Here is a 21,573-nt window from a genome sequence, read left to right on the forward strand (position 1 = left end):
ACGCGCGGGGGGTAGGTGGGAGGGCTTACAAAATAAATAAATAAAAAAAATAAATAAATAAGGTAGAAAATAAATAAATAAAAGAAAGAAAGAATAATAAGCGACGGGGGAGGGTTGGAGTAGAATGGATGATCATGAATTTGGTGACTTGACTGCCAGGGCGTCCTCCCTATATTTCAATGACTTACTGTTTCAATACTCACTTTTTAATATTCATTTAAAAGTTTGAGAGGAAATAGGCCTATAGTTTTAGTGGCAAGACTGTTGACATGATTATACATTTTTCTCGAAGAGTAGGCTCTACAAAGAACCAACTTAGGACCTTGTGATGTTATAAAACTTAATGATAATAATGTCATCATGCGAGATATCGTTATCTCTGAACAAGGTCGCAAACTCGGGGCCCCGTCGTTATCTCAGGGGGAGTATGTATTCTTGACCAATTCAGCAGACGATGCTTTGATTGGTAAAGATTTGATGGCATCATGTGACCTATAGATATAGATATTTGTATAAATCCCTGCTACCAAAGTGTCACGAGCAGATACGCCCCTTGGAGTTGTAGCAGTCAAGTCAACCACGATGAAAGCCCTGTTGCTTTTCAGCGTTTTTCTGGTAGCGGCGTGGGCTCAACAGCCGGTGCCTTGTGGTATGTTACTAGTGTAAATATATTATAGTCAGTAGAAGTTATTTTCGCTGAATATCGTGTGAAAGTAAGAACGTTTATCTTTTGGCAGATTATAACGTGAATACTGATCGACAGTGTGTTTCTTAACTCGGTGCGTACGTCAAAGACTACATGTACCTGTGAATTATATATATATATATATATATATATATATATATATATATGTAGTTGCAGCGACTTTTGGTTGGATGCTCTTTGCTACATGATGAAATATGCAAGGAATTAAAAGAAAAACGATGTTTTTGATTCAAACGGTGGTATTTATTTATTATTTGTTAATGTTACTATCATTTATCTATTTATTTATCTATCAATAAATCTATCAATTTATTTTCTAATTTTTATTTATCCATTTCATCTGTTTATTACTTTATTTTTGCAAAAACGCAAGTTGCCAATTTAAAACTGAAATTTTGAATATCTTCTTCCCATATCTGACTTACTTAGTTTATTTTTTGCTATTTCAGAGGTACCTAATACATGGCACGCCACACAGATCCAGGTAATGCCATTTGGTTTAACACTATTTTTATATTCAGATAGGAAATGTGCAAGTTAATGGCACCCTGGCTCTCAGAGGGCGCTACAAAGTCACTTCAAACTCTCTGCTATCAGCATACTGGAAACCGCAGAAACATGCTGATAGGAGGGCGGTGGGTTTGTTGTGTCCTTCGAAACTCAGGGTTTTAATGACGGATACTTTTCTCTACCAAACCCACCGAATCCACGCTCTCGGTTACCTTTACGACTAGTTACTATGGTTCCCAGGGGTTTCTTGACAGCAACCATGTATAAGATTTTCGAAATGGAATTGGAAACCCCATGCGATTGATAGCTAGACTGCTGATAGAGAGAGGTAGTTTCCGATAGTCTCTATAACTCAGCTGCTGCTTACATGGAGAAAGCTATTCTTATTTGTTTTTATTCAGAGTATGCCTTCAATATCAGTAATAAGTTAGATCTAAGACTATCAGATATTTATTTACTGTCTTGCAGTGTTGTCAACATCTGTCGTGTTTTCATTGCAGCAGATGGCGGGCGTAGGGAGGGGGATATCAAACGATAGATGAGGGCAGTCTTAACTGTAATATGTGGGGCACAGGGATGGAAAATGGTTTGGTTTTGCCTATTTACCTTCATGTCTTTTTATAATTTTTCTAATTTAATTTTTTTTGTGTGTGTGTGTGTGTGTGTGGGGGGGGGGGGGGGGGGGGGGAGGCGGGGAGGCGCATGCACCTCAGAAGCTACAGCTAACTTCCCCGCCCCGATCCGACATTGGCAAAGCGCAACAACTATAAAAGGAAGTGGACAAAGCATCAAAATCAATCAGCACAAATTTTACATAATTAATTTGCTACTCAATCGTAAATAAATTTTAATAATCAAGAACTGCACTAAGTCTTACAAATGCTAAAAATCAAAAGCTGAAAATCTTTTTCTTTTCTTTTTTCCTTTAAAAATAATGTGATTGATTAGCAGTATCTTTTTTATGTTACTACTTTGTCATGTCCGAAATATTTTAAAAGACAGCAGTAGTTGAAGAAACAAAATTCGAGCTCAGAAGCAGTGGTGAGAGTGGGTTATGAGTTTAGTTTGGACCTAAGACTCACGTGCACCAAACGCCGAAAATTCAAAAACTGAAACTGACATCAAGCAAAAAAGTGAATGCTTGCAAAATGAAGTATTTTTCTCTGCTAAATTACCGTCTTTACCTTGAACAATCACATATTTTTCCAGTCCGTCTTGAATGTGATCTAAATGTAGTTCTAATCACACCATAAGCCTTATTGCAGGTTTTACTTTTAGTAAATAGAAAAAAGTCATAATATTTCGCCATTCACTCAGAAACACGATAGAATTAAAATTAACACCAACACCGACATACTATATTTCATGTATAACTTCAAGTTCATTATATTCTTAAAGGCAACATTATTTTTTTTACTATTCATATGCTATTGTCACTCCCTCCATCGTGTATCACCATCATGCCTCCAGTGCCCTGACACGCCCTCCACTAGGGCACACAGGGTGCAAAGTATGTGTTTGTCTTAGATATGATATAATCAGGACTGCCAGCATATGAACACATTTCAACAACTCTCTGAATAGAATCATGTGATATGAGTGCATTTAACCTGATATTAATATTATAGTTGTATAAGGTTACAGTTTAAGAACTAAGTATTGGGAAAAGGTGAAAGCCTAAAATCTTGATAGTGCTTAGATTTTGAACTTTTGAATTAAGATGCCTTTCACCAGCCGTATCACGTCTATTGCACAGAAAAGACAAGACATTAAAATGTTTAGGAAACAGCAATAACAACAACGATAATAATAACAATAATAATAATAAATGAATAAGAGAACTCCAGTAGATTTTTTTATTTTACTGAATGTAAACGCCCTTTTTCTCATAACTTTTTATAAAAAGGTGATAAAAAGCAGTGATTCGTAATTATATTTTTGACGTCTGTGCCTGGACAAAAAGTCCATCGATATTTTACATTTTACAGACACACAAAAAAATCTATCCATATATATCAAACAGATAACTATATGCAACTGTATATTCAATTCACATACCAATTTCTTTTATTCACCAATGCGGAGGGCAATGCTACCCGTCTCTTTAAATATAAACTCTTTTTCAGATGGACATCACCAAGAAATTTGCAGAGAGGGCTCACATTTCTTATGATGCCATAAACCAGAGAATCAGGAAGGTCGAGGAGGTGTATTTCAACGAAGATAGGGAATACTACGATGTCTTATGGCTTCATAATGAGGTACATGTACAGCTGCATTGAGCCTACAGTTTAAAATAGCATGTCGAGATATGGCAAGAAGTTACGAGGTCTGGAATCGAAGAATTTGTAGATTATTGTCCATGCAGTTTTTATGGTTTATAGCATAAACCCCTTCACAGCGATTTTGCACATTTTTATTATTATTTATAATACGTGCATATAAATTGATAGAAATGAATTAAATGACACATTCTTTGACGTTATAGGACATCATTCGTAACAATGTCTGAACGAGAAGCGTATTTTAATGAAAATTTCTCAATCTTAAGGGAATGGAATACAGACTCAACCTGAAAACCAAAATGTGTAATGTCACTGCTCTCACTAGACCCTTCAGGAAGATCGGCATCCCGGCCAATGCTAAGAGCGGCGGTGAGGCGTACATTGGGTCCGCTGTAGCTAATGACGGCGTGTTGGTATCCCTGTGGAGCGAGACCACGGAACAAGGAGGTAACTTTGATACGCTACGGAATTTCAAACAATTCTTTTTAATTACAAAGATTGAAGCGTGGTATTTTCATTTTCTTTAGAGTTCAGCCTTTCCATAGAATATATTATATGCAAAAGCACAGGAGAGCTTTTTCTTACTTGGACATGAAATACTTGATACTCCAGCTGCATCCAGAAAAAAAGTTGCCTCAGTCGCAGTTCGGTTATTCTTTCCCAATAATAATAATAATAATAATAATAATAATAATAATAGTAAACCATTAATCCCTAATTGAATATTGATCTATTGAAATATGTTTTTCGATTTCTATAAAGAAAAAATATTAAATAAACACCTTTGCACGCAAAAATATATTTACTTACAAGTTTTGTGTACCTTCAGCTAAATACTATGGGTCCTGGACATACCCCGCCTGTGTCCCCGTCTCTGACTATTTCTACGACTCCTCAGTAGGACTTGTGCAGACACAGTAAGTGAACCACGCGGCAAGGGATTGCGTTTCATAACCAATCTGATGAAATCCTTGATATTTTTCGTTTAAGTTTATAATACTTTCAAGTTCTTTTGGGGGATCCAGTGACTTTGCAACTTTACTGAATAGTTTTTAACACGGTACATGCTGTACCAGCGTTAATTGGCGTGATGGTATAATTTTCTTTTTTTATCATTTCAGTTTCTACAACGTGGAAGTAGGCATTTCAGACCCCGATAGGTTCATCCCACCAGCGGAGTGCAAGAAACCATAAAAAAGCCAAGTTATCATCTCTGAACGCCAAACAGTTCAGATGCATTATACCCGATTTCCTCGGGCAGATGAAGACCAACACATTGAAAGAGTTACGCTACATGACCGTCGTTTATTTTTCAAGTTTTCGATTAAAAAAGAACAAAGTTTACCTTTCACGTTTTTCATATTGATGTCACTGATATTCCGACATGATTGCACTTACAATGGCTACAGATAACGTATAATAATAATAAATACACAAAACTGCCCATCAAATAAAATAGTATACAAAAGATAGATGCATTTTTATATTCTACACTTAACACTACAGGTGTTTGAGTGTGTGTGAGACTTGACTAACTGGATACCGGTATCCAAACATACAAATCCTCATGCCTATCGCATCAACTTGCCCCAGTGGACACAACATCAAATTTTAACCACTTACCATTCACAGTTTATTAATTGTTGAACAAAAATAGCGTAATCAAATTGGGGTTTACGCAGCATGTGGGAAATATAATTGCAGAATTAAAAAAAAGTATTTTCGTTTCAAGTAAAATCAAACTACTTTTCATACTTAGTTTTAATCTATCACCTTACCAATAAATGAAATCTATCTTGGTATCCAATTCACTGGGAGATTATCTATAAAATATATTTGTAAATTCCTTAATATTATTGATAAATAGAACAAATAATAATAATATTAATGAGAAGCAAGATACAATTATAAATAAATGATGCATTTATACCTATAAATAAATATCAATTTCACAACATTTATAAAGTTTCAAAAATAAAAATTGAAAAATGTCTAAAGGACAAGAGATTACTGAGCGAACAAATGGGATCAACACAGATAACAAACACTTTTACTCCTATTTTTGTCTGATATCATATATATTGCAAAACAAATTGTAACATAAAAGTCTAAAAAACTGAAATTTAAACATAATTTGGCTTTTACAATGCCAAAATACAGAATATGTATGCCTAGTATTAAAATAAATGATAGAAATATTGGAGTATATTTGCACTTAGAGACTATTCTTTTTAACCATTTGACATTTGTGTTATTTAAAAACAGTGACTTACTATAACAGTAATCTGAACACAAGTAAGTGATTTTTACATTTTTCTGCAACCTCCTACAAGTAGATCTTATTCAGCAATCTCTGCATTGTAATTTCATTTTTGCATTGTAAATATACTGTTACGGTTACAGGAATCAGATCATCCCAAATCCCTGATTGCCCTCATTAATAGCCAGCAGTAGAGCTTGGTGGAACTGATCCAAGCTGTCATAGTCTGGAAGGCACAACTGGTTGAAACTAAAAAATAAATTAATTAATAAATTATTCTTAAAATAACCAACTTTTGATGCCTATTTTGGAATAAAATAAATTAACAATACCAAATTAAATATACACTCCAAACTGTTAAAGCGCACATTACTTCAAACTGTAATATAGCACTCCAAACTTAACAATTATAAATTATTTTAAAAAAATAATTATTACAATGTTTAAGCAATTCTAATATATGGAAACAGGTTTTTATTTCCTTTTTTTCTTTATTTGAAGAGATGAATAATAAATAAAGTTTGTTTGTCACTCAAAAATAAGGTCCAGTGAAATATAGAAAAGATACATTCAAATCTTTATATGTATGTGAAAAGAGCTACCAAGTATGAGCAGTAGGCAAACTTCCAGAAGACAAAGCAGGCGAGATTTGGAAAGTTGGGGAAAGGGAGCCAAATCCACCAGGTGGCAGCTGGGAACTTCCTGTGGTGAACTGAACAAGACGAGCCATTTCTTCTGTTGTGAAACTTCCAATGATGGTCCAGAACCAATTCAAAGTCTGAAAGAAAACATCAGCAGTAAAGATGTAAAAACTTAACACAATCACAACTGCCCATTTCATTTGGGAAAATTCATTTGACCTGGGCCTGACTTTTAACTGATATAAGTAAAATAACTTTGTCTACTATACATCTTAAAATCCCAGTAAAATTTTGTTTTATGTTTTTAATTTTAAATATTCATTTTAAAAAATTGATGTTTGTTTGGTTGATTCAATATCTAGTAAATGTATTCTTACCCTGTTGAATGAATATGAATTTCCACAGATATTCACATTATTTTTCAAGTCATCCAGGCTATATGAGCCTGTGCCACACATCAACAGCTAGAAGACAATTATTGAAAACATGGTTATTTAACACCACAGTTTGCTTTTCAATCAATAATATAAAGTGACATAAATTATCTTAGAATAAATGTTTACAGGTGATTAGTTCAAAAAGATATAAAATTCAGCCAAAAAAAATAGGGCTAAAAAGAATCAATCTATCAAAGAAAAGATAATAAATAAATAAATAAATAAATAAATAAATAAATAAATAAAACAATATCTAAAAAAGAAGGTAGCAAATCCTCACCTCTAGTTCATATTCATCAAAAATGCTGAGCAAGTTATCAGGCACCAAGTCATTAAGTCCTTTCAGAAAAGCTTCCATTTCCTCCTTTATTGTAGTTGCCAGCTGATATTGTGCCAAAGCATCCAAGTACTGGTGTCTGTTGGCTTTGGTCACTGGCACCTGAGCTCCATTGGGGATCAAGTTAACTGTCTGTTAACAATAAAAAAAATAATAAAATAATAATAAATAAATAAATAAATAGAATAACCATCCACACAGACTTTGGTAGTAAAGTTATAAACAAGCTCACATATCACTTCAAGTGTTTCTTTTGTCAGAAAATATAAAAATGCACTCCTGGTAAAGGCTACAATGAGATATGCTAACTCCATATAACACCTTATTCCTCTGGAAAAAAAATGTCTTGCTAGACACTGAAATATTGGAACAGAAATACTCACAACTTTTGAATTTCTTGAGTTTAACTTTTGTTTGGAGAACCTATTATCAAAATACAGCTAGCTCCTGAAATTCTTTGCTATACTCCTCTTTTACTTTTTTGTTACTGTTTTGTCTTGTTATTATGCTTCTAAATTTTTACATGAACAAAACTCACCCTTTCAAGCTCATTTTTCTCATTGTACTCCTCCTCCACAAAATGCATGTCCATATCTGCGGGATCATTCTCTAAAACATACTTGATTTTGGTGGTATACAGATCTGGGTCATCTTGTTCAAAGTACTGATCAGAAACAAAGTAAGAAAATACTTTGATACCAAAATGTTTTTAGCACCACAGATATACATTATTTTATGCCTTATCAAAACAAACTTACATACTATATGAATATGATTTTAAACTTAAAATTCAGCCCCTTCCCACAAAAGGTATGCTTTATACACAGCCTAGCTCTCATACTAATAAAATTTCAAGTGTTTTACCTACCTTGTAATTGACACGTAACCCAATCAATTGAGCCAAGAATGACCGTGCAAACTTAGCACTGACTTGCTGTTTGTAAGAGCCTCCTAAGGCAGATTCATACAGAATCTTGCCCACAACTTTCCCAGCAAATTCATAGTATTTCAGCTTCAGGTCTTCTGGCCTCTTTGGGTTGGGCAGAACCTTGTGGAAAAATATCAAAATCATAGTATTGTATGCAATTATGCAAATATATTTTATAATTGTGAAAAAGGTGGGTTAATTAGTGAGATAGCCTGACACACCTACATGAAAGTGTTGCAAATAATAAAAATAATAATAATAATAATAAACAGGTTGCATCAGCCTCAATTTCCTAGTGTGTATTTCATGAAGTTCGATTAAATATACATATTTGACAATCAGGTTCTAAGATTTCAACTTATCAGTCTTCCACAAGACAAAAGGTGTCAAGGAGCATTTGTGAACAATACTCACAAGTCCCTGGGGGTCATCTTTCTTTAATCTCCTGAATAGCTTGGATTTACTGGGATCAAAAATGTTAATGCACAAGAGATGAAACCATTCCCTCCTCAATCCACCCCAATCCAGACCTAAGAAATGTAGCAAAGTACTATTATTAAAATATTATTGACATTTAAAACCATCAAAATTCAGTGCATAAAGGCATAATATGCATATGAAAGTAATTAATAAGTAAATAAATTACTTTTAAAAAATCTGCAGACAGCTATAGATGACTGACCACTCTATTATAAGAACCCATTCTCTCTTAGTGCAAGTATCCTTTGAGGCATGTTATACATTTTGTGTTACTTAGTGTATCTGAAGTGTCATATTACCTACCTTGTTCCCCAATGAACTGAATCTCAAAATTCTTGCACCAGTCAGCAATGTTGAACCCTTTGGTGGCTTTAAATGACTAAAATGAAATTTTTAAATCAAAAAAAAAAAAAAAAATCACAAATCAGATTTTTATGTTAAAAAACAATTTAATAATTTTTCTAATGGCTCTTTTTGCAAAGCCTTATGGCACAATTTAAAATATGAGCACAATATATGTAATGCATCTCTGATTTTCTTAGAAAGAAAATGACCTGAAAGGACCTCTATAAACAAACATTTTCTCCAAGTATAATTATCTAATAATAACTTTCATTAGAACTTTTGGTTCTGTCATTTTAAACATTGCAACACTGACCCCATGTCAGTCAATCACATAATATGTGCTACTCACACTTTCAAAAAAGTTACTCCTGTCAATCTTAAGTGTCACCTTGGTGTGTTGATGCTTCTGATGATGACTTCTCATTTCACTATAGAAAAATTCTTGTTTTTCTTTGAAAGACTGTGAACCCCCTTTGATGAAAGTGAGAAATTATTATTTTTCATACTATAAATCAAATGAAACTCATCGGCATTCAGATTTTTTTTGAAAAAAAATTCACTTAAGTATTACAAAGACCATTATTTGTATAAAAAAAACCTATTCAAGTAATAATATACAATGTCATAATCATAATAGTCATTTACCCCATTTGCAAAGAAACTATTCTTTTCCATGCACCATTGATTAAACCTGTTTTTTTTTTTAAACTAATGAGCAAAAGCCCACAAAGAATCATACAGAGAAAAAAAAGCAACATTGAAAAATGTAAAACTTTTGAACATACAAATTAAATACTTACCAATATTCTTTATAAGGTGGTTAGTAAAAGTGGCAACAATTAAGCTTCTATCTTTACTGGCAAGCTCAACTTGGGGCTGTGTGCTATCTTCTATGATAAACACAGGAGCATCATACTGATTGTTCATCCCATCAAACAAAAACTAAAGCAAAAAAAAAAATAAAATAAATAAAGCATTTACATAACATGCAGGGGTTTTTTTATAAATATTTCTCAAAATCTCAGTTAACATGAAAATATCTACAAAGTTTTAGTATGAACTGCAGCATACATCATTTTGCAAAGCTGCTAACAAATAAACACAAATAGTTCTCAACATTTTGGGACAATGCATGGTCATTTTTAAATTTAATTGTTATTGCCATATTGCAAGGTATTGAAATTTCCAAATCATTAAATCCAATTACATGCATCCTTTATTTTGTTATGTCAGATTTCATACCATTGCCATAATGCAAGGTACTGAAATTTCCAAATCATTAAGTCCAATTACATGCATCCTTAAAGGACCTTTATTCTGTAATATCAGATTTCATACCATTGCCATAATGCAAGGTGTTGAAATTTCCAAATCAGCAAGTCCAATTAAATGCATCATTTATTTTGAAATATTAGATCTCATACCATGATCAACACTATTCATCACACAACCACAATACATACCTTTGTGGATGGACACACTCTAAATGCAGTGATCAATTTTGGGATGATCTTCAAATAATATTCATAAACTTTCAGAGTCTGCAAAGAAATTAAATATAGAAGTTAGGAGATATTATCAAAATATTTAGACTTCATGTTCACCTGTTGATACAATTTTATGCTGAACAAACTACACTACCTCTCTCTATTTATTAATGGCTAGATGTTATCAAGAATGATGTTACAAATCGTAGTTCAGAGGCTTGGATAGTTAAAAGTGAAAACTTACCCTGGGTGAAATATAAAGGTAAACTTTTTTGGCCTTTGAAAAGCGCTCATTGCACAAACTTAGTAACCGGGCCTCATAATAGCACTTGTATTTCTTTTTCTCTATGTTTTTCTTAACCAGGATTGCTTCATCTTCTGCAAACAATAAAAAACATATTTATAATGTTTTTTATATTTATTGTTCATGAAAAATGGTTCATTTTAACAGGAATTGGGAAATATGAATACCCAGAATACTAATAAATATCTCTAAACATGAGCAGTGGAAATCTTATCTAATGTTTGCATTATTGTTGTTGATCCCTCTTCAGTGAAAGCCCTAAGCTCATGGTGTTTAAGACTTCTCATATTCAAAGCAATTCTCATTGCATACCAAACAATTCAAACTGATGGACCTCTTCAGATTACCAGATGACAAAAAAAAAAAAAAAAAAAAAAAAAAAAAACAGGAAAAAAAAATCACTTCTAAAACTCATTACACCTTACCCCCTTGTATCAAATTCAATTTGGTACCTTTCAAAACCACCACACTAAACTCCCCGTTACAGACTGGTGTGTCTTGGTAAGAAATGCTGCCTGTAAAACACCCAGGACTGTAGAATTTTATTTTAGCTGCCAGCAGACCAACAGGAGCTTCATACAGCAGTTGTGTGTGAACCTGGGCATCTTCATCTGTGCCAGCCTATTGAACACAAATGTAACGGCATGAGGACATAATCAAAAACAACATTGTAAAAATAAGCTAAATCATGGACTTAAAGAATTTCATTAAGTATCACTGTCATCATTATGGGTTAACTTTATATCCACCTATTATAATCTCATTTGAATGGACACATGAAATAATTTCGCCGGGCTACTTATATTCAAATTTAATCAATCCTCACTTCTTTAAAACTAAATTGCAGTCCACAATTATCATGCTGCAGTTGTTTTTCTATTGCTAGCTGTGTACACAGATTCCCATAACTGTCCTTTGGTTCAACATAAAGTGTATATCTTAGGTGCTGTGTACAAACAATTGTAGGGCAGTTGGTCACTACTCTAGTCTTGGTTGGGTTCATAGGACCTAGAAAGAAAGTAATCAGGAATCGATATAATGGATGGCATTAGAAACTAACAATTATTTGTCTGAAGACACCCCAAGGAATAAATCTGATGGGTATAATCATATACAGTTAAAAATGTATTCATCACTCATTTTTTTCTCTAGAAAAGCCAGAGTAAAATAACATCCAATATATTATTAGCTTCTTCAGACAGCTAAATTTCACAAAATATTTGGATAAAATGTTTCTTCAAAATAATATCACATCGCTAATTTACAAACCTGACTGGAAAAACTTTTCAAATGGACTCCCCTTGATGGGAACCTCATCGCGCTTTACATGGATATAATACGTCCCAGCACGTCTGACGGTGAAGGAGACTGAAGCGATGTGCACTTCGGGATGTCCTAGTTCAACAGCACACGTTACTGGAGGGAAGTTTGTGTCACTTTGGTGCTCAATTTCTATAGACAAATTGTCAGCGTCTGAGACTGGGTAGACCCTCCCTCCATAAAAGAACTGAAAAAAAAACCAAAAAAAAAAAACCATAAAGCATCATCCAAATATGAAATTAAATAAGAAAAATATGTTTTAATGTACATTGTGACAGCCCATTGTTTAAAAAAAAGTAAACATACATGTAAAACACAAATTCTGTCAATGCTAAACATTATTTCTTTTAAAGGAAAGTACAATTGCACAAAATAACATCAGGAGAAATTCATAAAACTACATGTATTACACACTCACATCATTCTCTTGGATAAGTACATACCTTCAACTGAAATGATAACATTTTCCCAACTTCTTGAGGTTCCTTCCAACCCCAAACAATCTCTTCCCTTGGTGAAGATAGCCATTTTGTTAAACCTTGAAAGAACCCAACTTTTGACTGGTTTGAGTTTGTGGCAGTTTGTGATGTTTTATCCACTCCAACTATCTGAGTCAATGCATTCAGTATTGTAATGACACCGGCAATTACGAAGCTGACAACAGATATTTTGACTGAAAGTAAAATTGGGAATATTACATCTTATATTAATCTTGTGGTTTTTACACCTTCTGATAAATAAAATGCCAAACCTAAAGCAGTTTTGCAAATCTTTGTTTAGTAACTTATATGGTTAAGAATCTAGGATTAAATCATACCTCAATAAATAAAAATATGTATGGCAAAGAAGTCCCCCCCCCCCAAATAATTACTTTCTAAATTCTCTTGGATAAGAACCCATACAAGACTAGAGTAGTGACTAACTGCCCTACAATTGTTTGTACACAGCACCAAAGATATACACTTTATGTTTTAAATTCAAATTCCTGATGTATATCACTAAAGAATCATTTTAACTGTACTTACCATAGGAGACACTTTTGCCTTTACTCTTCTCCACCTCCTTCCATTTAATCTTTTTGTACTGTTCACAGGAATCACCTTTGAATATGTTGCGGAGGTTTTCAACATGTTCTGTTAATCTGAAGTATTCTTTGAGTGTTACATCATGTCTTGTTAATCTCTGGAACACTATGTCCTCAGCTTTCAGGAGTGATGCCAAGCTTAAAATTTCTTCCTCTTTTAATCTAAAAATACACAAATATAAAAATAAACATCGAACTTTGTTCTCCTTGCACAAAGAAGGTAGTGTAAAAATTTCAAGACAAAGGTATTCATGAAGACTTCATGATAACCTACGTCTCTCTCTCTGTCTATTCAATTCTCCTTTGAAATGTTCTGAAATGACTTTTATGTTGATTGTCAAAAATCTAAAATCTACTCCTAAAAACCTGTTTAAACATTTGGTCTTTCAAATTGTTTTCTTTTTTCATTTGACTGAAAATGCAAAAAAAAAAAAAAAAAAAAATCATGACACCAAAAAAAATCAAAGTAAGGTAAATATTGGTAAGAAGTACGTAAACATACCTCTCGAAATACCAGAGGAGATCATTTTCTTGTAACCAGTGTCTCAATAACAGTTGTTCTCTGAGACTATGTACTGCTTTGAGCAGTTTTGCTCTGTGCTCCTCATATAATAGATGTGGAATGTGCGGTCTCACATTTCTCAATGTAGCATAATCTTCTATATACTTGTTGCCTAAAAGTATGTCAGATTTATCTACAAAACTGGGTTACCATTTTTTTCACCTCTTATTCTGGTTTAGGGTTTAGTAAAACTTAAAATGAAAAAAAAAAAAAAAAAAAAAAAGCAAATGTGCTGGCTGCTGAGCAATTTGGTTTAGTCAATTCAATCAACATGGGCAAATAACATTTGATGCAAAACTTTCATTTAGATATCATTCGGTTGCATTTAATTGCATTTTATTCAAATCATTTTTCACATATTAGCATTCATGTAATACTAGTACTACCGTTTTAAACTGTGCAATTAAGCAGTCAGTCTCTTATAAATCTGAAATTACAAACACTACACTGACTTTTTCATGAAAAAAAAATCATTCATGCCAGCATTCAATTTACTAAACATGCATAAAAGATCACCTAAATTGACAATGATAGCCACACTGATTTCAGTTAAATTTTAACTAAAGTGACATATCTAGAAATAAGTGATGAATAAGAAACAAAATTACTAGTTCTTACTATATCGCAATACAGTGAGGCTTATCAGGATTTGATGTGATATGAATCTCTATCAACTCAACCGCAATAACAAGAGTTTGGCATTTACCTGTATTAACCAAGACAGGGGCCAAAGGCTCTAGTTGGTTCTCTTCAATCCATTCGATGATCCTCCGTTTATGTTCCCGCTCCGGTTGGCTTCTACTGTAGGCCCAGTAACCCAAAAATACTGCAAAAAATATGGCAAGAAACTGGAGTATTTTGGAGACAGAAACTGCCATTTTTGATGTCTATCATCCGGAAAATTCTGCGAAATTATTCATTATGGTGCTGAAACAATACTTGTCATCGGTGGAGTGTATACACCGGAAATATTGATATGATGGCTACTAAAACAAGGATTACTATGAAGAGTAAATAACTTATGCGAATAAAATTTTATACTATAACTACTGTTATCATTCATACAATAAAGTATTTTTGGGCATAATTATAGGATTCCAGCTGCTCGTTAACAAACAACTAATATTAAAAACTGTAATCTACCTATCAGTGCGGGACTGTTATCTGAATTGAAATCGAGGCTGGCAAGGAGCAACGATGTAAACAATCTTGGTGATTCGTATAATGACCGAAAAGATTTGGATTTCCACATTGGTAAATGATTCCACTTTAAAGGATCATGGAGCTTGACAACCGTTAGAAAGCTTCAAGCACACACTGGTGAGATATTGACACCTCGTCAATGAGGTACTCTGTTTAACTACCATGTCAACGGAACCATACGAGGAGTTATCCAGTTTTGGTTCTTTGGTCCGTGTCTCCAACTCTACGGCCCCGACCAGCGTTCCTCCTACGCCAACACCCACAAGCCCACGAAAAACAGCAGCATCATCAAAGTCCCCAACTCGGCCTAGCCCTGCGAAAAAGAAGGAAGCATTAAGATCATCTTTGGAAAAGCAAAAAGATGATGATAGTGTGAAGGAAGAAGGAGTCTTTTTCTGGGTGAACAAAAGTGGTTTTCCTATTGATGACATTACGTGGAAAAGGATGTGGGATCACGTCGCTAAGATCCACCCAGATGGTTACAGTGTTGTAAATAAGATCAGAGATAATGCAGACTTAGACGAGGTAAAACATACAGGTGTCATTATAAGATGCTATGTGTAACAGTTTTTTAAATGGAACACCGGGAACAATAATGATTTTTTTTTACCTTGTTCAGTGATTAAAAGAGCTTAAATTATGTTATCAAAAATCTTCATTGTGATGGATTGACTAAAATCTACTATTTCAAAGTAACTCATCTTAGAACAGGCAAGTATGAATTTTAAAGTCTATTTTTGTAATAGTACTCTAAATATATTTTTTTCACATTTTCTCAGGTTCCTGTGCCCCAGCCTCCATTGAATCTTCCAAATTCTATGTCTTGTCAGGATAAACTCAATGCAGTGCAAAACTATATGAGAGAATTACAGTATCCTTTATATTATTCATAAATATTATATTAATCAAAATGATAAATTGAATATTTGTAATGCATATTATTATATATACATATATCACAGGTTAAAATAGGCTTAATTCATGCTCTAACTTAACTTTGTTCAGATATAACCATACTGGGACACAATTTTTTGAAATACGAAAGAATCGACCAATCTCAGGGTGAGTTGCTATTTAACACAGCACATACACTTTTTCTATGAATAATTTGGATATTTTTTTAACAGACAAATGATTGTTTTTATTTACCACTGATAACAAAGTGAACAATCATTTTGAAACTGGAATGCTTTAATACCTTCGGATAAACTAATGTTAGAAACCGGACAATGTGCTTTTAAGAACATATTACTAATTTGTTTTCCAGACTCATGGAAAGTGCAAGAGAAATGATAAGAGAATCATTGCCAATAAAGTGTCTGGAAGCTGTTATTTTGGGAATGTATCCTTTTATGACACAAATATCATAAGGTGCCAGTACTAAATCATAGATTTGGTTTGAACACAATTATATAAAAATTTTTAAGAAAATCAGATGAAAAATACAAGCAGTGAGAACATCTGGCTGAAATAAGTCCAGAACTTTGTAAATATGATATTTCTCTATCCTATGAGAATTTTGATTAAAAACTTATTTACACTTTCTTTTAAAAAACATTTCTTATTGTATTCACTGGATGATTTTTAAAAGAATCAGTAGGATTTTAAGTCTCATTAGTTGTTTAGGTCCTTAGCAGAGATTATCAGCCATCTCACCAATGGAATGCCAGGATTAGAGCGTTTTCCTCTTAGTTTCAAGACCAGTTTCTCAGGAACAGTACACAGACATGTGGTGCTTGGAGTGTGCCATAATGGCAAATATGGAACGATTGGCATGAGCAGGAGGGAGGAGCTCATGTATAAACCTCTGAAATTCAAAGTGAGCCAAAGATTTAGTGATGTCTGCATGTGGATAAAATCTACAAAATGCACTGAATAAAGATGATTTAGAATCCAAGTGAATGTAAATGGGTGTTATGATAAGTACTCCTGAGTATAAACTAGTATATTTGTACATCTATATTGATATTTGTAAGTAAGAACTAAACCGCATGGCTTATTTTTGTAGTAAAACATATTGAGTGATAATACATGTTTAATGAAGACATATAGTTTGTGAATAGGGTATCTTGTATTGTTAGATATGGATGTTGTGCTGAATCAAGACATTTTTTCTTTGGTTCTTATTGCAGTCTTTATCTGGATTAGTTTTTGATTATGAAGATTCTTATAATAAATGTAAGTACTGATCTACTTTGTCCTTTCAGTTTCTTAAATTGAATAAGTTACAAACAAGTTATTGTTGCAAATCTATAGTTTTCATCTTTCTTTAAAAATATCAGGGAATTCTTAACATTAATATGGCAAAAAAATGGAGTTTAATAAAAACGTTTAATTAAATTTATTATATTTTCAGATCTGCATGAAGTGAAGAAAGTAAAACTTGGATTGCCAGTACCACATGATTCTCACAGTTATGAACAGATAAGCTGGAAGGTATGTGAAATTCATTTCTTGATTTAAAAAACTTCTTTTGAAATGTTTTGTTGTTGTGACCATTTGTCTTCTGCTATCTTGAAATCAAATGCTCATTTGTACTAATTCTCATTTTTTAATTATTAAATTGCAGTACTTAAGTTTGAACTGCCAACAACTGAGTAGAACAGAAATGAACAAAGAGTTGGAGAAGCATGCTAGAGAAGTGAGAAGCATGGTATGTAAAAGTTAATGGCATTAGGATGAATTTGAATAACTTGGTCATAAACATTTACTTAGTATGCCTTTGTCTCTTCTGAAGTATCTGTAGGAACTTACCATTAGCCCCTCAAAATGCCATGTTTGAACCAATTTACACATATGTACATACCGGTAATTAAATATACATCAAAGCATGTCAATGGAATAGTACAAAAATTGGGGGTGAATTGAAAGGTTGGCATTTTAAAGATCATAATCACATCACTTTATCTAGATGAAGAGTGCAACTGGCCCCCTGTATACTGGAAAGAAAACAGCTGGTCACGGTTCCAACAGCACCAATAGTGCAACGATGAACAGCAATGCAACATCACAGAAGAAAGAGGAATCATCAGTCAAAGACAAGATAATTGTCCATGACAAGTAAGATCATTTTATGGGAGATATATTTAAGACCTCTAATTATTTAACACCTGATATAAAACCAGTCATCAACTAGATAAAGCTCTTAATAAATATTCTAATTCAACCTAGGACACTGGCGTTTAATGGGTCTTCTATTCAGTTGAATAGTTTTATGCTACTATGAATTTAATATCTTTACATTTTCTAGTGTCAATTTGGTAATTTTTCAATGAATTTTGTATTGAATTGCAGGGAAAAAATGGACGATGGATATGAGGATCCCTGCAATGCAAGTGAAAGCAAGAAACTGGACCCAGCTTATCAAATCCGCATATAGTCCATAAGAAGTCTGCAGACTGTACATGTTTTATCTGTGATATCTGTTGCTGTGATCAAGTTACAAGTGGACTTTTAGTGTAAAGAAAGAACTACAGAGAACCAAAAGGCACATTTAACTTGATGTTTTATTGGTTTCTACATTTCAAGCCAGTTCACCTTCAATACAAAAATAGTTTTCATATAAAAAAGTAGGCAGGATTTAAACTCTTCATATTTTGTATAAAAATTTGTATAGTATTAAATAAAATATAACCATTCAAAAAACTGAAATGATGCATTCTACTGTGATATACTTACATCATCAAAAAAAGTAATTTGCATTCTTAAATGTCAATCCAATGAGGAATTTTAAAGAAAACATACCTTTGAGTGTTTTTTAACTATTGGGTTTTATCTTAGCAAAAAAAAACGCAAAACACAAAAAAAACTGCCACCCGTAATTTACTATATAAACCACTATCATGTGTACCAAATCCCCTCATCAATCTAATGCAAATTTGGCCAAGAGAGAGAGGTGATCAGACCCCAGGAATCTGTTTGGCAAACTCCCCAGCTGCTTGAGATCCTCATCAGAGAGCAAGCTGTACTGATCTCGTAGCTGCAAGTTTCCAGAAAAATGCTGACCGCTCCCACTAGTGGAGTAAAAGATGTAGTCAACAGTGGCACTGGCACGGCTGTGGTGTGTGGTGATTTCCCTCTCCCCTGGTCTACCTGTCCACCCAAGACAGTGGTCATAGACAGATCTTAAATTCAATGTATGACTCAACTGACCAGTTTCAAATGTCAAGGAATTTAGGGGTGAAGTTAAGTCTTTCTCTGACCGATTCCAATCTTTCTGCTGATGAATTCTTGGGTCTGAATCTGGCTCCTTACTAGTAGACTCTCTTTGAGACAAACTCTGGACGACTATCTCATCAGAGTCTTTGTTTTCGAGTAGTCTACCTGAGCAAGTAAGATCTTTTTGCACAGAAGGTGGTGAGGTGTGTTTTTTGTCCTCATTTTGTCTATTTGTACCAATTTGATTATTTTGTTTGCCAGATTCTGATGAAGCGTTTTTGTCTTCATTATGTCTACCTGAGCAAGTCTGATTCTTTTGTTTGCCAGTTTCTAATGAAGTATTTCTGTCTTCATTATGTCTACCTGAATAGGTTTGGTTCTCTTGGCTACCTGATTCTGGTGAAGCACTTTTGTCATCATTTTGTTTATCAGTACAAGTTTGATTCTTTTGTTCACCAGTTTCTGATGAAGCACTTTTGTCTTCCTTTTGTCCAACTGAACAAGTTTCAATCTTTTGTTTTCCATATTCTGATGAAGCACCTTTGTCTTCATTCTGTTCACCTGAACTTTCCTTTTCCTTTTGTTGACTGAAGGGTGAAACAGTGTCCTTGTCCTCCAGTCCTCTTTTACTCTGAACATTACCCTTGTCCCTTGAATATTGTGTACCCTGTTTGTTACACCTCTGCAAAAAGCTCTTAACCCAAATACATTGGTCTGAGATCCCCAAACTCCGTGGCAATAACACCCTAGACAGTAAAACAGCCTTATTTGTGAAGAAATCTGTTTCTGACACAAGATGCCTAGGTATGCCTTCATATCTCAGGTGACCTGTCGTAAGAAATGTATATAAAGGTGTGAAAGGATCTGTGTTGAAGTCTCCACACATTATAACTGGCCACCTTACCGTTTCCTTTTTAAAGGACACATCTTCCAGTGATGAAAGAAGAAGGGCTGTTTGTGCAAGTCTTACATCCCCACGCTTTGGGTTGAACAATAAATGAGTATTGCCTACAACAATCTTTTTATGACCAAATCTGTGAACCTTCAGAAGAAGAATCAATGCAACATTGTCTCTATCAAGAATGTCAACCTTCTTATTAAATCTAACACACTTCATAGCAGCTAATGAAAATTTTCTACGTTTGAAAAAGGTGGCACAGCCGTCTGGCTTATCTCCTGTCTTCTTCACATAGTGACCGATGTATCCTGAAATTGACAGGAAAAACTCAAGGCCACTACACAAATAGGGTTTCACCAAAGGAGACTATTGCCTGATTTTTTTGCATTTGACATTTGCAAGTTAGTGGGTGTATGTAATCATACATTAATGGAAAAAAGTTTTGTTTATACTCATTTTATCTTTTAGTTCATTTACAATTTGACCACTTTTTGGTTTTGGGTATTAGAAAACAATTTAAGAAGGAACATTGCTAATTCTTAAACTTTCAAATACCAGATAATGAGACAGGTTACACTAAAAATATATATATTTAAAAATGTTGGGCTTACAATATTGTTTGTTTAACTTACCCAGGTGTTTTAATTGATACTGAAAGTCCTTGAAAACATATGATTCCATTTCTTGAAAACAAAGTATCTAGAGTAATAAATAAAATAATGCTATATTGACAAACAATATTTAAACATATCGATTATTATCATTTGATAGTGAAGTATATGGATCATTATCTTTGAAACAGAGAACTGTAGAGGTGTACAAAAAAAATTATTGAAAAATCCTTAAAATTTATATCCAGGTAAACTTACATCTGCTCGGTGATATGTTATCTCATTGAGTAACCTGTCCCTCCTAAATTCCCAGGCAAGGACAAAAGGGGGGCAATGACCATAAAGGTGCATATTGTCCATCAGATAGCGCTGGGCCAATATGTTGTAGGTCATCACTGTAAATTCCATTCTTCTTTTCATCCTCCTAGTATCTTGTGAGAAATGTTGACTGACCCAAACACGCTTTGACAAGATCTGCTGGGCTTAAAAAAAGGAAAATTAAATTTCAACAAGCTAACGTCTACTGTCTTTATGCTGACAGTCGTACAACAAGTGGTATACTATAGTATACTTAAAAGTTTAATAAGAATCTAACAAGGGGGGATAAATAGTTACATTTTTTACTGCTGCTAACAATATTGATTATTATCATTCATATGAAGTAAAGGATTGCACAGGCTACAACTGAAGTACAACAAAATCATTGTTACATGATGCAAGATTACAAGACTTACCAACATTCCAATGTCTATTTTCTCTTGGCCTTCGATGGGCAACTTCACCAACTGAACTTATGTCATTGCCCTGTTTTGCATTACTGTATGAATCGGGCACATTACTGTATGGACTTTTGTTTGACTTTGTTACACAATGCTCATCCTTTTCTCTATTGAAAATGTCATCGTAACGGCGTTTACTTCTCCGCTTGCCCTTATTATCGTCACTAGATTTGGGATCTTCTCCATGTTGTCTTGTGCATGTTTCAGCACTTCTGGTCTGCGAACCACTTGCAGCCAT

General features: G+C 33.7%; 4 protein-coding genes across 4 annotated transcripts; 2 read left to right on the plus strand and 2 right to left on the minus strand.

Annotated features, from left to right (window-relative positions):
- Window positions 1–508: 508 nt before the first annotated feature.
- Window positions 509–4,969, plus strand: LOC106176308 (mammalian ependymin-related protein 1). The gene is made up of 6 exons (XM_013558643.2): window positions 509–649; window positions 1,156–1,190; window positions 3,343–3,477; window positions 3,768–3,948; window positions 4,331–4,418; window positions 4,623–4,969. Exons 1-6 carry the CDS (start codon window positions 583–585, stop codon window positions 4,693–4,695), a joined length of 579 nt encoding a protein of 192 aa, XP_013414097.2. The 5' UTR covers window positions 509–582; the 3' UTR covers window positions 4,696–4,969.
- On the minus strand, window positions 4,787–14,654 carry LOC106166471 (apoptosis-resistant E3 ubiquitin protein ligase 1-like). The gene is made up of 19 exons (XM_087007238.1): window positions 14,393–14,654; window positions 13,627–13,798; window positions 13,066–13,286; window positions 12,484–12,713; window positions 11,990–12,227; window positions 11,547–11,728; window positions 11,173–11,341; window positions 10,661–10,794; window positions 10,393–10,470; window positions 9,730–9,871; window positions 9,279–9,400; window positions 8,888–8,963; window positions 8,519–8,634; window positions 8,045–8,224; window positions 7,715–7,840; window positions 7,120–7,308; window positions 6,780–6,866; window positions 6,364–6,539; window positions 4,787–6,010 (listed from the first exon to the last, which is right to left on the minus strand). The coding sequence occupies exons 1-19, from the start codon at window positions 14,562–14,564 to the stop codon at window positions 5,908–5,910; spliced, it is 2,913 nt and encodes a 970-aa protein (XP_086863364.1). The 5' UTR covers window positions 14,565–14,654; the 3' UTR covers window positions 4,787–5,907.
- A 201-nt stretch (window positions 14,655–14,855) lies between these two features.
- On the plus strand, window positions 14,856–18,540 carry LOC106166560 (tubulinyl-Tyr carboxypeptidase 2). Its single transcript, XM_013545173.2, has 10 exons — window positions 14,856–15,414; window positions 15,669–15,760; window positions 15,895–15,951; window positions 16,157–16,231; window positions 16,537–16,708; window positions 17,022–17,067; window positions 17,246–17,325; window positions 17,459–17,542; window positions 17,801–17,949; window positions 18,184–18,540. The coding sequence occupies exons 1-10, from the start codon at window positions 15,052–15,054 to the stop codon at window positions 18,266–18,268; spliced, it is 1,203 nt and encodes a 400-aa protein (XP_013400627.2). The 5' UTR covers window positions 14,856–15,051; the 3' UTR covers window positions 18,269–18,540.
- On the minus strand, window positions 18,378–21,573 carry LOC106166538 (uncharacterized). Its single transcript, XM_013545140.2, has 4 exons — window positions 21,291–21,573; window positions 20,815–21,038; window positions 20,578–20,644; window positions 18,378–20,253 (listed from the first exon to the last, which is right to left on the minus strand). Exons 1-4 carry the CDS (start codon window positions 21,571–21,573, stop codon window positions 18,752–18,754), a joined length of 2,076 nt encoding a protein of 691 aa, XP_013400594.2. The 3' UTR covers window positions 18,378–18,751.

Source organism: Lingula anatina, chromosome 2, assembly GCF_051362555.1.
Source record: "Lingula anatina isolate TDL-2025a chromosome 2, LinAna3.0, whole genome shotgun sequence".
Lineage (NCBI taxonomy): Eukaryota > Metazoa > Brachiopoda > Lingulata > Lingulida > Lingulidae > Lingula > Lingula anatina.